This window comes from Schistocerca americana, chromosome 5 (genome assembly GCF_021461395.2).
Source record: "Schistocerca americana isolate TAMUIC-IGC-003095 chromosome 5, iqSchAmer2.1, whole genome shotgun sequence".
NCBI lineage: Eukaryota > Metazoa > Arthropoda > Insecta > Orthoptera > Acrididae > Schistocerca > Schistocerca americana.
In genome coordinates this window covers 88,555,261-88,572,416 of record NC_060123.1, presented here as the reverse complement: position 1 = coordinate 88,572,416, position 17,156 = coordinate 88,555,261, and the positions used below count along the sequence as shown (strand labels likewise).

The 17,156-nt window shown below is 41.5% G+C and overlaps 1 protein-coding gene across 1 annotated transcript in view; it reads left to right on the top strand.

Annotated features, from left to right (window-relative positions):
* Window positions 1-17,156, top strand: part of LOC124616216 (pikachurin-like) — a 976,895-nt gene that overhangs the window by 375,495 nt on the left and 584,244 nt on the right. Inside the window, exon 2 of the mRNA XM_047144519.1 lies at window positions 10,554-10,670. Within this exon, the coding sequence (XP_047000475.1) occupies window positions 10,554-10,670 (117 nt within the window). The remainder of the gene's footprint in view (window positions 1-10,553; window positions 10,671-17,156) is intronic.

Here is a 17,156-nt window from a genome sequence, read left to right as displayed (position 1 = left end):
AGTAGAGATTCCGAATGCAAAATAGTTTAGGTTGAGATAAGAGTTAAAAGTGGATCAGAAATTGTCAAGGAATGCTTTCACGGACCCCCAGCCACAAGAGCAGTAGTGGTGGAACATTTGAGAGGAAACTTGGAAAAGATAAGAAGTGATCAAAAAGTTTCAGTCTCGAGGGCGTTGCTGCAGCGTATATACAACGTAGCACGACTCCTGTGGTGGTATAATTACCGACATGGAGGCAAGTTATTAGTGTGGCCTTCGTGTATCTCCGACTTGCGTGCGGTAAATGCGGAAACGTGAACTATGACGATATTATTATCAAATGCATTCGATCAGAACCAACGTACTGTTAGTCTGTTCTTGGCAGCCGAAGATCAAACACGGGTAAACATCAATCAGAGAATGAAGAATATGTATTGAGTCCGCGTGACTGTTGAAAACCTTCATGGATAGCTTAGAAAGTTCCATGACTCTTTTCGTGGAATATGCTATTGCAGTCGCAACGGCAGAAAGACGTGCAAAGGATCTACGCTTGGGGCAATGATCAGCAGTTTACTCTCAACATAAAAACTGATATATTGCTCATAAATAGACAGAAAGTCCCATTATTGTATGGTTAGACGACTGCAGAACAATCAGTGGAGGCACTCACACCCACAAAGTAAGTGTGTGCGGAGGGACTGGAAGTTGAATGACCAGGTAAAACTAATCACAGATGGAGGGGGATGCCGGATTGAAACTCTTGGAGGGCACAAAGGAGTTAGCTTTCGAAGCACTCGTTCAACCAAAATGTGAATATTGCACGTCAGTTTAGGAAATAGGTAACGAACACTCGTTCGACCAAAACTTGAATACTGTATGTCAGTTTGGGGCCAGTATGTGATAGGCTTCATAATGGAAACAGAGAATCCAAAGAAGAGCAGCACGCTTCGTGACAGGTTCATGTAGCAAACGTGAAACTCCAGTGGCAAACGCTGCACAAGGAGCGCAGTGGAAGACGTTGTTGTCTACTGTTAAAGTCCAGAGAGCGTACGTTCCTAGAGGAGTCAACCAATTGCTTTCTCCTACGTGTGATCTAGCGAAAAGACCGTGGAGACAAAATTAGAGAGACTCCAGCGCACACAGAGGCCTACCATCAATCGTTCTTCCCGCGAACCGGTCATGACTGGGACAGGAAGGAGGGTCAAATAGGGTGGTAAATGACAGTGGTGCACAAAGTACCCTCCACCACACACCGTAATGTGGCTTGCGGATAATAGATGCTGGCGTAGATGTAGAAGTACTTCAGAAAGAATATTCCGAATTATTTGCATTATCACTGGGTTGTTAAAAACTGTTGTTTAGCTGCTCTACATGTATTACGAAGTCATATCAACTTGTCATGAAACGTTTCTTTAATCAAGACTGACAGTTTCGAGTTTAAAGAAAATTTTGTACTATTCGGCAGCTATTAAAGTTACTGGTTTGAGAGTTGAATTTTAAAACATCATTAATATTTGAAAACGTTGTGTGAAAAATAATTAGGATCGGTGTATCGTAACAGACAATATTAAAATCGACAGGTTGATGTGCTTTTGCGACGTGATACACTGATGGACAGTAACACGCCGTATGACAAATGCAAGCGCGGACACAGAACTCAAGGTCTACATTTCCAGACTGCATATTCAAGGGAGATCAGTATCGCCTTTTAATGAGCGATTAAATGCCGCCAAGACACAAGTATGAAATTATCCTCTGTGGATTCATAATTTTTCGATACGTCCATTGGAGTGTTAAGATGACCGAAAAGTCATTGATTTTGCCTTCAATGAAAATCAAAAATATCACATAAAATTGGGTATAATTATATTAGATAAAACTAATTCATGTTACTTTTTTCGTAATTTTATTGATAGCAAAATGCCATATAGAACTTACAATATAATTGAAATTAATTTTCTAGTTCGTGAAATCATCTTCGGTTGTCGGTTACAATGAAAGTCCATCTCGACTATCGTTGCATGTCGCGGCATCTTTGGAGCTGACTGATAGTCACCCAATTCCTCCCTAATTGAAGAATTCCTATCCGGTATGGCGGTTATTGATTGAAGATTGAACAGTTTTTAGATTTCTTTGAATATCTTAAAGAAAATCAACACTTATTGGAAAACATGAGTGGTCTTTTGCCCTCAACAGGTTTCAGTATTGACTTTTGTACCGCATGTTACCAAAGGATATTTGATGAATGTGTAAAGCATGGGGTATGTAGAAGATTCAGAGACATGGCAGCTTGTTTCGTGTTTGAAGTACTGCCCGTTGTTATGACAATTACTTTAAACTTGGTATTAAATTTGGTGATAACAGCCCTTAATCAGTTTGAAATATTTTCTGCAATGTTTCTTTCTTCAGACTGGAAGCTCTCTAGAAGGTACGACTATAAATGCGTCTTCTCGTATATAAAATATGCCGTCGGGGCATATAAATAACTGTTTTCATTGTTTCCAGCAATCGTTGACTTGACAGCACTCAAATACACTCAGGTGACAAAAGACATGGGATACCTCCTAATAACTTATCGAACCTACTTTTGCCTGACGTAGTGCAGCATGTCGACGTGGAATGGACTCCACAAGTCGTTGAGGGCCCCTGGAGAAAAACTGGGCCATGCTGCCTTATAGCCATAGTTGCGAAAGTGTTACTAGTGCGGGATGTTGTGCTCGACCTGATCTCTCGATTATGTCCCATAAATATTCGATAGGATTCATGTCGAGCGATCTGGGCAGCCAAATCATTCACTCGAATTGTCCAGAACGTTCTTCAAAACCAATCGCGAACAACTGTGACTCAGTGACATGACGCTGTTGTTTGTGAACATGAAGTCTATGAACAGCTGCAAATGGTTACTAATTAGCGGGCCATAACCATTCTAGACAGTGGTTAGTTCAATTGGACCAGAGGACCAAGTCCATTCCTGTTAACACAGCCCACACCACTATGGAGTCACCAGCAGCATGCAGAGCGCCTTGTTGACAACTTGGGTCCATGGCTTCGTCGAGTCTATCATCAGCACTTACCTACTGGGATGGGGACTCATCTGACGAAGACAGGGTATTCCAGTCGTCTAGGGTCGGACCGATATGTTCACGAAGCCAGCAGAAGCGCTGCAGACGATGTCGTGCTGTTAGCAACGGCTTTGGCATTGGTCGTCTGCTATCATAGCCCATGGACGCCAGATTTCGCCGCACTGTTCCAACGGATACGTTCGTCGTTCGTCCCGCATGGATTTATGCGGTTATTTTACGCAGTATTGGTTCTCTATCAACACTGAAAACTCTGCAGAGTCGTCTCTGCTCTCGGTCTTTACGTGAAGGCCATCGGCTACAGCATTGCCCGTGGCGAGAGGTAATGCCTGAAATATAGTATTCTCGGCACAGTCTTGACAGTGTGGATCTCGGCATATTGAATTTCCTGACTATTTCCGAAAAGAAACGTCCAATGGGTCTAGCTTCAAATACCGTTCGGCGTTGGAAGTCTATTGCCGTCGTGTGGCCATAATTACGTCAGAAACCTTTTCACATGAATCACCTGGGCGCAAATGATAGCTACGACATTGGGCTGCCCTTTTGTGCCTTGTGTAGGTGATACCACCGCCATCTGTATATGTGCATATCGTTATCCCATGACTTTTGTCACCTCATTGTGGTTCAAATGGCTCTGAGCCCCATGGGACTTACCATCGGAGGTCATCAGTCCCCTAGAGCTTAGAACTACTTAAACCTAACTAACCTAAGGACAGTACACACATCCATGCCCGAGGCAGGATTCGAATCTGCGAACGTAGCGGTTGCGCAGTTCAGGACTGAAGCACCTAGAACAGCTCGGTCACCGCGGCCGGATAACCTCATTGTGTATTTAACTCGTATTTTTGGGTATTAGAAAGTTTAATAACGTTCCCGAAATTGCAATTACAGTTTGTACAAAGCCTAATCATCATTTTTTAAACGTTGTGTAATTAATTGTAATTTTAATTAATGCAATCGGTTTTACAAAACTGAGAGATTTACTTATGGAAGTCACAAACGAAAATTAGATGGCTTGAATGTATCACAAAAGAGAAATCAGGATCTCGTCGTGAACCAAATGACTCTTTGCAGGATGGATACAGAATGAGACTTATTTTTATTTTATGGAAGGAGAGCGTTGTCAGAATTGGAAGCAGACATCGGTGAGGATGATTTGTGAGAGCATTTCTCCACTTTCTCCGGAAGTACCATTAGTTGACTGCGTTTCGTACGTACTACTGGATACTTTTAGTTCTGTTCAGGTCTGATGAGGAACCGGGGGAAGAGGAAGTTATCTGATGGCAATGCCGTCAGTTCCTTTTTTTACCCAGTTTGGTAAAATGATTCCAAGCATCGCATCAAGCTCTTCTAGCCAAAGGTGATGAAGTTGACATGCCTCCTGCAACACTGAAACTACGTTACATGGCAAAATTGAAATACTTAATTATTTTTGGTTTGCCATGTTCAGATTACTGCAGTTAAATAATACTTTTACACCACACGCGTTTCGATTTTATTTACAAAGCATCTTCTATGGTCGTTCTTGAAATATGGATAGATAATACATCTGAAAATTTTAGTCGTTATAGATTAAAAACTGTATTTCCTTATGACGCTGGCACACAGTTTGTTTTTACGTCTTCTTTACATACTCTGCAAACCACCGACTTATCGTCGCTGTCAGCGGAAGCACAGGTCAAAAGAAACTTGGGTTCACATTCACTCTCGGTTAATTTCCCGCCATTTTTAAAGCCACTTGTTCTTAAGTTCCATTGGCGCTATTTGCACTTCACGTCACTTTGTAAAACACTACAACAGGATAAGAAGTGTAGTTCTACGTATTCAGTAATCAGCACAATGTTTATGTTTATTTACTTGTTTTCTGTGTAGTTTGTGAGCGTTTCTCCTGCATTCGTGTATGTATCTGTTTGTGTTTGTGTATGTGTGTGTGTGTGTGTGTGTGTGTGTGTGAGAGAGAGAGAGAGACAGAATGGCCACAGAATATAATTTGTAAAAAAAGTGAGTCATGTCTGAAGTTTTTTTTACATCTTTAATAGGAGTAAAATTAAGGTGGAAAACGAATAGTAATTGACTAAAACAGCTGGCGCAGAAGATGGGCCATGCAATCAAACATAAAATATTTTCCACTAACACACATTCTTAAAACACTAAAAACTTATCACAACAAATGTACACACAGTGTGTTCTGTACTCTACACATATATGAAAAATTTAATAATGTAATATACATACTGTTATGATCATAGTTAAGAATATCCACACTGAGCTGAAATTAAATGAAAGTGCTGAATCAAGACATAATCAGGTCAGACTGCGTTCTGAATCAATGACCAAGCCAAGAGCACTGCATGGTGAATCAATGTGTGACACTTGAGCACAGAGACTGGTTAACCTCAGAGTCACCAGTGATCTGCTCCATGGTGAATCTGAGCAGACAGCTGTCTCACCAACTCCTGTGGGTCAGCTACTTGCATCTCGCTCGCTCCCAAGTGAGCTGCCAAGGAAAAAATGGTTCAAATGGCTCTGAGCACTATGGGACTTAACATCTATGGTCATCAGTCCCCTAGAACTTAGAACTACTTAAACCTAACTAACCTAAGGACAGCACACAACACCCAGTCATCACGAGGCAGAGAAAATCCCTGACCCCGCCGGGAATCGAACCCAGGACCCCGTGCTCGGGAAGCGGGAACGCCACCGCGAGACCACGAGCTGCGGACAGCTGCCAAGATCTTCCACTTTACTTTCCCAGTGGAGTGTCAAGAGAGGGTAGAGTGCTAGCACCTTGCAAACTGACATTTCAAATCAAGAGCGAAAGTAGAAATCGAGTACGTATTTTCTGTGTTATTATGGTGTTCTGTAGAGCTGACCTTTCGCTGCTTTCTATTTATTTCAAGGCCGTCAAAGCTGTCATACATACACATCATCTATTGAGTACTTTTCTGCAATGTGGTATACAGTGCCTAATTCAGCATGTCGCAAGGGTCACTGCTGAAGCAGCTGGCACTAGATTCTTGATTCCACCCTCTGATATCACTGGAGAGACATTCTGGATTCAACAGCTACTGCTCCTACAGTGCTCTTTCCAGTACACACATTACTAGATTAAGAAAATAATGGTATTAGAGTACTATTATTATAGCTCATTTAAATGTCACGTTTTATACACTGAACATCGCAAGAAATTTGCATGATATGAAACCAGCCAAGGATAGGAATTTAATGTTAGCCTGGATTTGACGTTTCTGCTGAAACTAATTTAACTAATAACTGTGCTTTAGCACGACGGATGTTAGCTGGGACAAGTTTAACTCACACACTCCAACATGCTTGTTGCCGAATGGCTGTTGTTTTATGTCCACAGTCCCACAGCCATCCTCTTCTGATGTATGGGAGTTCGCAAAATCTTGCTCGATCTTACGTCCCCTCCTGTGGCCCGACATTATCAGACTGTCTTTCTCCACCCTGTGTATGTAGATAAAACTGTCCTACACACAGCTGGCTTGAGCACTGTAGTGCTGTACCACCTGTGGGCGTATTGTGAGCTATTTACTGTTACCATTTGTTATGACCAGACGAGACTACAGCTGTACCACCTTAACTGTGGTTCCTTTGATTGATTGGTGATGTGGCACATAGGGACTAGCACACATGAAATATTTGTTAACTTTATTAATGATAAAAAGATTTACCTAACCTATCTCAGTTCTTTGCCACAGGAAAGCACGATAATTTACAGCTGACAGTAACTATTAAAGTATCACTTGCTGTTTGTGCATTAATTAACAAACTGTTCCACATGTACGAAATTACAACGCCATCTGAAACTGTGAACGATTCGTGTTGTGATCAGTGTTGTCGATTGCTTGAGCCGAGGCCAGAAACTATGGCAGAGCGCTTCCGTGTTCGGCTCTATACTGACCTCCGCGGCGAGAGCACTGCTGTGCTGGGAGGGGAGGCGTGGTTTTCGGGAGTATCTTCCATTCTTATTTGTGGATTGCAGCGAGAACACACTAACGCCTGTGGCATCGGCGTGTGTTGCGTGGCACCGCGATCTCTGGGCAATACCACATCACCCCTCACCTTTGAACTCACTTATTGTCTCCTGAAGGGCTGCAGCTGAAGTATGCACTGAACAACCGGAGCACTGCGGCAATCAGAACTAAAGTATAGAGGCGAAGAACCTGCAGTACTGCATATGAGCGGTTGTCGCAGGCCTGGAAGCATAGCAAGATAGCAGCTGAGAGCAGCGCTGGAACCATCAAAACTGTTCACATAGCACTTATCAGAATGTACGCAACTCCATCAGTTCTTGGCTATTATCGATTTTTAGATTACAGTCAGCGAGCTTACTGTTTTTTTTTTTTTTTTTTTATGTTCGAAGTAACTGTGCCAACCGGGTCTTGTGATGTATCACTATATGGCGCTACTCTGCAGTTCCACCTGTTTTTTTCACAATGGCTCTGAGCACTATGCGATTTAACCTCTGAGGTCATCAGTCGCCTAGAACTTAGAACTAATTAAACCTAACTAACCTAAGGACATCACACACATCCATGCCCGAGGCAGGATTCGAACCTGCGACCGTAGTGGTTGCTAGGCTCCAGACTGTAGTGCCTAGAACCGTACGGCCACTCCGACCGGCACCTGTTTTTTCAAGTGGCGCTTGCGATGCCCCATCCAGTTCTACCCTTTTATGGACCGGTTTTCGCCTATAAATGACCGTGGTTGGCGATCGGACTCGTAGTTATAATGGGCGGACACTCGGGTGCAGTAAGACCTGAGGGTTCATTTCACTAATCGCTCTAGGCACTGCAGAGCTATGCTCTTACCACACAATCTTTCATTTTTAATAATTGGAACCACTCCAGTAACTTGACAAGTAGAAAGGAGTAGGAGAGCACACAACTACTCTGAAATAGCGACATACACTGCATATGGACAATATGGATAATACACATGTATTAATTTCACTGCCGCAGGAAAATACACTTTCATCAGCACAGAATAAATGTATTTTAAACTTGAGACACTTTTATGTAAAATAATACTGAAATGTTGAGTGAAAAGATCCTGCTAAGCAATGAATATGCGTAGCTACTGTGGTGGTGTTATTTGTAGTTTTTGCAACTAACAAACATCATTCTTTAACATTATCTTTATACAGAATTGACCACTGCCAGAAAATTAATTTTTAACACTGATGTTTCCTGATAATTATTAACGTAAATAGATTTAGAACTGATAGTACTTCAATGCAATGTAACAAAAACGCTTTGCTGCACTTTTGTTGAAACACAACTTTAGTGTGTCTCATGCCATGAATCAGTGAAATCGTATGGTCTGAACACCATAGTAATAATATTTTTTGTGGTAGTACAAATGTGAACAATTTCTTTTTTTTTTTTTTTTTGCCTCTTCTGCAGCTGCTTGTATTATGATTGTCAATGTAATAATGTAGCTGGTACTTTGAGCTCTATCTGATGCTTTGCTTAATATGGAAATAATAATTTTAATCACTTTGTGTAGATGTATGTAATACAGCTAATGATCTGAAAATGTAGCTGATTAAATATCACAATATGTGAAAAGGACACACTACTGAAATGACAACACTGTGATAAAGCTTGTTGCTTTTAAACACTTATCTTGTACTAGCGTGTACAAGAGGACGAAGAATCATGACTTTTACAATATGTCTGTTACTGTGAAAAATAGAATACACTAAACTTCACCACAGAAATAAATACTTCAGTCCTTTTGTGGTGCTGAGCAACATATTGCAGCCTCTGACGAGATTTGGCTACCGATGGGTAGTTTAGCAGCTTTTACATAGTGCCTTCTGAAACGTCCCATTAGAAAAATTATGAATGACTGTCTTGGTAGCGCGACTGCTACGGTCGCAGGTTCGAATCCCTACTCGGGCATGGATGTGTGTGATGTCCTTAGGTTATTTAGGTTTAAGTAGTTCAAAGTTCTAGGGGACTGATGACCTCAGATGTTAAGTCCCATAGTGCTCAGAGCCATTTGAACCATTTTGAACCGTCTTGGTTAACCTCTTACGTTATTTGACTTTCAAACAGCTGAGCAAAACTGAACGTACTCAGACATTTCTCTCTTTACTTATTCTGATCATCACTAAACTGACACACAATATTTATAGCGCAACGCAGTCTGACTTTCAATAATCCCTACAAAAGAATGGCCCTGACTAACAATAACCTATACTCTTCATGAATCACTTACCTCACAAAAATCTTCGTTACTCGAACTACTGCAATACAGCGAGCGCCAATACTGCCAGATAAATAAAAGTTTCTAACTACTGAAGGCACTAACTACTGATAGGCATAGTTAGCAAATGAAATATTTTGATGGAGAATAAACAATGTATTTACCTTAACAGCGTTCAAAAGTCATAAATTATATAATTTTGTGACATTCAATTAAACAAATTTCCTTTATCCTACGGACACAAGTCCAGATCGTCCGCTCAAAACTCTGGCGTATCTCTCTCCACATCCGCCACTGCTGGCGGCTCACCTCCAACTGGGCAACGCTACGCGCTGTTCACGTCCAACTGCCGAACACTACAATAGCGAATATTCTAACAATGCCAACCAGAAACAGACTGCACACAGCACAGTCAGTGATTTCCATACAGAGCGCTACGTGGCGTAACCAACAAAAAACCCTAAACAGTCTACTTACACTTCCAAGTCAAAATTCCCATCATAATATTTGGCCAGTACAGCGAGTAATGCTACAACGTGCTGTCAGCCTCCTTCACAGTAAACGACTTCCCACTGGCTATCGTAATAACACTGCCACTTCTGATTGGTTGACAGATACCTACTTAATACTCATTATGTGTAGCAATAATTTCCCGTCCATCCGAAGCCGTTCAAGAGTGAGTGTGCTCAATTTAATCACCACACAATCCTGTACGTTTGCATCGCACCACAAAGTAAACTGCTCTGGAGCTTTTTGTCTCAACGTTTCTCCCGGCTTATCCTTCCGCGGCGGAGTCCCTCTAGATTTTAACTTAAGCCTATAGCCAAGACTCGCTACAGCTTTGATTATAAAGGTTCATAATAATTTAATGCTAAGATCTACTTAACAATATATAGAGGTTAATTCCAAAAACGTTATTTACATTTAAAACACAGTTACAAATTACTGGTTGCGTATTTCGCAGGCTAGTGGCACCACCTTTCAGCGGCGAGCTGCCTCAGTTTACCCCGCTGCCGTTAGATGGCATATGTGCCCTCAGCGCTCTATCATCTCACTGCTTGCTTTGTACAGGTTTTTACAACTGCCTTGCTACTGATCGTATTTTTTTAGCAATAGCCGAGAATAACGAAATAACTTCTACGACATGAAATGGAGTAATTCCTACACCGTGTGACGCATACCCGCTGTGCACGCCTCCTGGCCGCGCCGCACCACGCCCCAGAGACGCTGACGCGCCGCTCTCCTGTGTGTTTGCAGGTCGTTGCGGCCGCGGCAGCCCGTGCGAGCAGCTGTGCTACGAACTGCACGACGGCATGTTTGAGTGCGACTGCAGGCCCGGCTACGAGCTGCACCGCAACGGATACAGCTGCCTCGGTGAGTCTACGCCTGCGCCATCTACAAGGTACCTTCGCACCGGAAACCAACTCCAACAAACACGGCTGACTAATGATTTCAGCTCCAAGTTTGGCTTAGTTGTCAACCGTTGTCAACAGTCCTTTGAAATTGCGAGTTTGAAAAACCTGCTGAGGGGAGCTTTGTCTCGAGTTTTTAGGCTATGGTGAGTGAGCAAAAACAGTGGCGCATGCGCAATGCCGTGTCGTCTCCTTTGTTTCTTTCTTTTGTTTATGCTATGGAACGCCCCAGTAGTCCACACAAATAACCAGTTAGTACATCTACATCTGCATGGATACTCGGCAATTCACATTTAAGTGCCTGGCAGAGAGTTCATCAAACAACCTTCACAAACCTCTATTATTCCAATCTAGTATAGCGTGCAGAAAGAACGAACACATATAATTTCCCGTACGACCTCTGAAATCTCTTATTTCACCATGGTGAACATTTCTCCCGATGTAGATCGGCGTCAACAAAATATTTTCACATTCTGAAGAGAAAGTTGGTGATATGAATTTCGTGAGAATATTACGTCGAAACGAAAAATGCATTTGTTTTAATGATGTCCAGCCCAAATCCAGCATCATTTCAGTGACACTCTCTCTCCTATTTCGCAATAATACAAAACGTGCTGCCCTTCTTTGAACTTTTTCGATGTACTCTGTCAATCCTATCTCGTGAGGATCCCACACGGCGCAGCAGTATTCTAAAAGAGGACGGACAAGCGTACTGTGGCAGTCTCCTTAGTAGGTCTGTTACATTTTCTAAGTGTCCTGCCAGTGAAACGCAGTCTTTGGTTAGACTTACCGACATTTTCTACGTGTTCCTTCCAATTTAAGTTGTTCGTAATTGTAATTCCTACGTAATTAGTTGAATTTACGGCCTTTAGATGTGACTGATTTATCGTGTAACCGAAGTGTAACGGGTTCCTTTTAGCACTCATGTGGATTATCTCACTCTTTTCGTTATTTACAGTCAATTGCCAACTATCGCACCATTCATATATCTATTTTAAATCGTTTTGCAGTTTGTTTTGATCTTCTGATGACTTTATTAGTCGATAAACGACAGGGTCATCTGCAAACAAACTAACCGGCTGCTCAGATTGTCTCCCTAATCGTTATATATATAGCAAAGGGGCTATAACACTACCTTGGGAACGCCAGAAATCACTTCTGTTTTACTCGATGACTTTCCGTCAGTTACTACGGAACTGTGACCTCTCTGACAAGAAATCCGAAGCCAAGTCACATATCTGAGACGATATTCCATAAGCACGCAATTTCGCTACAAGCCGCTTCTGTGGCACAGTGTTAAGAAGCCTTCCAGAAATCCAGAAATACGGAATCAATCTGAAATCCCTTGTCAGTGGCACTCAACACTTCATGCGAGTAAGGAACTAGTTGTTTTTCACAAGAACGATGATTTTTAAATCCGCATTGACTGTCTGTCAAGAGACCGTTTTCTCCGACGTAATTTATAATGCTCGAATACAATTTATGTTCCAAAACACTGCTGCATTTCGACGTTAATGATATGGGCCTGTAATTTAGAGGTTTACTCCTGCTACCTTTCTTGAATATTGGAGTAACTTATCCAACGTTCCTGTCTTTGGGTATGGACCTTTCGTCGAGTGATCGGTTTTATATCATTTTAAGAACGGAGCTATTCCATCAGCATACACTGAAAGGGACCTAATTGGCATACAGTCCGGACCAGAAGACTTGCTTTTATTAAGTGAGTTAAGTTGGTTCACTACACCGAGGATATCTATTTCTGCGTTACTCATGTCGGCAACTGTTCTTGATTCGAATTCTAGAATATTTACTTCGTCTACTTTTATGAAAGCATTTAGATAGACTGTGTTTAGTTCAAATGGTTCAAATGGCTCTGAGCACTATGGGACTCAACTGCTGAGGTCATTAGTCCCCTAGAACTTAGAACTAGTTAAACCTAACTAACCTAAGGACATCACACACATCCATGCCCGAGGCAGGATTCGAACCTGCGACCATACCGGTCTTGCGGTTCCAGACTGCAGCGCCTTTAACCGCACGGCCACTTCGGCCGGCACTGTGTTTAGTAACTCTGCTTTAGCAGCGCTGTCTTCCATAGTATCTCTATTGCTATCGCACATAGAAGTATGCAACTAGCATACTTCACATACGACCAGAATCTATTTGGATTTTCAGCCAGGTTTCGAGACAAAGTTACGCTGTAGAAACTGAACTTAGGAAACCTTTGTGTGAAACTCCCGATTCAGTAATTTCATTATTACGTTATTTAGTTTCATTTTACGTTTTAGGCAGTGATATAAACCATGAAGCTGGCAAGATGGAGCGTATCTGGGAGCAGGTGAATTTAAATTTAAATTGTTTCTGGCAACTTAGTTTTTCACTAAAAGGTTGAAGAACCTGCCGACTACTGCGGTAATCTGAAGTTAACAAAACTTTCAGTTCACTGCTTTCAGATAGTGGGGAATTGGTAACGAACTGGATATGTGGTATGTGGCACTGTGTTGGGAATGTGTAGTACCTATATAATATTACAAATCCTTGAGTACAACGATAATCCAGCACACTCTAGGCACAATAGCATCACTTTTCTTGGCCAGTGAAATTCGATGAGAGTACATTAAACTCTTGTAACCGTCACCTGCTGCCAAAAATCGAAGACTTACAAGCTTTCCTGCAGGTGATACTGCAGCTCTAAAATTTGTGCTTTTCCGTTGAATATGTATTGCTACATGCCTCAAGAGTTCTTCGAATTGCTCACAGGTTATTCTGACAAAATTCTTGAAACCTTGCCTATTTTCAATACAGAGCTCCTCTAATAGAAGATGTTAGGCTTTTCTTTGTGACGAAAACTTTCTGGTCTGGACAACACTGGTCGTTTTTTGGGTTGATAAAAAGAAGCCGAATGTGTGTGTGTTGCAAACATTTTGCAACACTTGACAATAGTTGCTGAATTTCCAAACTCACAACAGTTACTAGTTCGCCAAACCTGAATCTATTGTGAGATTTTTTGTTGGAATTGGTTTTCATTGTGAAAGTACATTAACACATTCAAGTGACTAAGTGTCTAAGTGTGTTGGTCGCTGTCGTGACATACTTCAGGGAACTGAGACAGCTGCGACTTCCTTCTGATTTTCAATGAAATTCATGTTAAATAAGTAGTTCGTAAGTTACTACAAATTATGTAGATCATTTGTACGATTTATTTCGAAATGCCGTGAAATCAGGTGGCCTGCATGATACGTATACTTGATTTATTGTTGTAATTGGTTCTATGTTGGCCGTTTACAGATTACTAAATCCTAAAGTAGATTAAATGTAATTTATCTTAAGATATTAATTTTGGCAATGCGCACATTAGAAGCAAACGTAAATCAAGAACAAATTAACTTGTTTCTTCATCGTTCGAAACATGTCATTTAATTATTTAAATACTCTTCTAAAGAATAGTAGGAATGTTCCAGAAAAAACGATTTTAGATTTCACTATACATTTTCTTTTAACGCTACAAGACATTTTATTGTATAGGACGAATGATCACAGGTTTTTGTGACTGCTTCATGAGCCATCAACGGCTCTAGTAATGAATGTCAAATGCCATTTTTCCTTCTAATTTTGAGACGATGGACATTATAATTGTCCTCAGATTGGTTTGGACTGGTTATAACGAATACTACTTAAGAAATTACATTCTGCGGAGGTTCAATTTCCAGTACGTCATAAGGTACTGTAAAGGCGGTTGATGAGTAACACATATTATTCTCACTGCTCAGTTTTGTGTATGCAGTAGTTTCATCTTAACTGAGGAATTTCCTCAGAATACTATGGCATACGACGTTAATGCGTGTAAATACGTAAATACGTTGGGGTGGTACGTTTATTGCAGTTTTATTCCGATTGTTGTAGAGATTTCTTTCAAAAGCTGACAATTTCTTCTATTGCTGTCTCTGTAGCTAGCTTGCTTACAACACTTGTGTGATCTATAGAAAATGTCAACTTGATATGTATCAAGTGGAAGGTCATACACAGGTGCAAGGAATGAGAACAGATACCAAAATGAACTCGGTGGAACTTAATGAATTACCCCAGCCACTCAGACTTTCTCCCATTTAAGAATCGTTTGATTTATTTAGCACCAAGTGGAGCATTTCCTTTGATTAAGTGCGATGCAGACCACTTGTTTAGAAAGCATTAATTTCACAAATTAAACTATTAGAAGGAAATGGTGTCAAAATCTAATTTCTTGCGCAGTTCATGGCCGTGATCAGATAGCCTGTATCTTTCTTATTTTAACCAAAGTAAGGGGATTGCACGGTGAATAATCAGACTTCACTGTCACTGAAAGAGTTACACGTCATGCTTTTCTTATGCAGACCTGTATGATGGACGTTTCAGGCATTTTTGTTGATTTCTTTACTTTTGCGTCAGTTTGGGAAATCGAGAACTCAGGTTGTTACATCCATCCCCGTAATGAACAAGGACGAGGTACTGTCTTCCATTGAAACCAAAACTGAGTCCCCATTCACCTGTTAGGAAACGCACTGTTTCCCTTGACAAGGGGAGGTAAACACAAAAAGGCAAGGGTCTATTAATCTTCGGCACTTCAAATATACAGTGAATAATGGTACCACTTAGAAAAATAGCAACAAGGGATGGGAAGGGACACCATGTGCACTCAGCGTGTATGCCTGTTCCGGCAGCCATTCAGGGAACGGGGGGCAACGAACTGCGGACTGCGGTGAGTTGTGGAACAAACGATGCGTATCGCCTGGGTTCCGAAGTCATACTTGGATCGTTCAGGCTACTGGCAGAGAAGGCTAAGAATACTAGCCTTGCTCATAGTATGCAGCTTTGCCACCAGAAGAGATCGGGCACTCTGTTTCTGAGTCGAGTGGTAGGCTTGAACGAGAAACTGCGAAGTTTCTGGGACAGGCTGGACTCTAGTTATTTAGAATTGCGCCATTGGGTTGAGAACTGAAACGTTCCACTAAATGTGTCATTTGTGCACTTCACGTCGGAGACCGCTACCGACGTTGTTGACTATGTGTGGGCTGCACACAACAGGTTTTTAGATTATGGGGGCGAGAAGTGGCTGTGCGGTTTGAGGCGCCATGTCACGGACTGCGATGTCTCACCCGCCTCAGGTTCAAGTCCGCCCTCGGGCATGGGTGCGAGTGTTGTCCGTAGCATAAGTTAGTTTAAGTAATGTGTAGGACTAGGGACCCATGGCCTCAGCAGTTTGGTCCCATAAGAATTCACACAGACATTTTTTTTATCAGTGTAAGATACAAAGAAATACTCCCCACAGACGAGACTATAAAAATCCTGGTAGTTAACCCCCGAAGCATTCACAACAAAAGGCCAGTGTTTGAAGCGCTCCTAAATTGCAGTGAAGCTCCCAAAATACTAGTTACAGAAAACTAGTTAAAGCTTGTGGTTGATAGCAGTGAGATTTTTGAGGAAATTTTAAACATACATCAAAAGACAGACTACTGGGAAATGGAAGTGGTGTATTATCGCAGTACACAAGAAACTCAAATCCACCGAGACGGAAAATGAAACTGCACGCAAGATTGTTTACGCAAGACTCAGTATCACGCCTGGGCATAAAGTTATAATTGAATCCTTCTACCGACCAATAGATTCACCTCATGATTTAAACTAAAACTTTGCAGGAACCCGAGGTTCACTTGTATTTAAGTTCCTGAATCTTATTGTGATCAATGGAGTTGACTCACATTATTCAACAGGCAAACGGGATAGTTAAAGTTTTATTAGTACTTGGTGTGACAGACATCCTGTGAAACATTACTGCTTGCCTTCTCTGAAAGCTACGTAGAGTAGACAGTTCAGAACCGCACTTGTGAGTGAAATATATTAGATCTAATGCCATTCTCTTTGAGGATGTCCATATTGAACTTGGTACCAGCAACAATGATTACCAAAGTACAAAAATCAACTGAAACAAGTAGATAGTTTTATAAATTCGGTAAACTACAGTAAACACTTTGTAAGGTTATGAAATGGAATAATCACTTTGGCTCTCTCGTGTTTAAAACAGGTGGTAAAGTTTGGTTTATTGGTGACTACTGGGTAAATGCCGTCAGTTTACAAAGGACACTGCTTACAAATCACTCGTGGGAACCACCCTAGAATAATGCTCAATTGTATGGGTCCCATACCAAACAGGACTAAATAAACATATACAAAGAAGGGCAGCGCAAATGGTCACAGGTTTGTTTGAATTGTGGGAGAGTATCACGGAGGTGTAGAAAGAACTGAACTCGCAGATTCTTGACGATAGACGAGAACTACTTCTTATAAAGTTTCAAGAACCGACTTTAAATGATGACTCTAGCAACATCCTACAACCCTCTGATTTTCGCTCTCCTCCGGATCCTGAGGTCAACAGACTCTTTACAGCACGCACAGAGCCATTCAGACACTCATT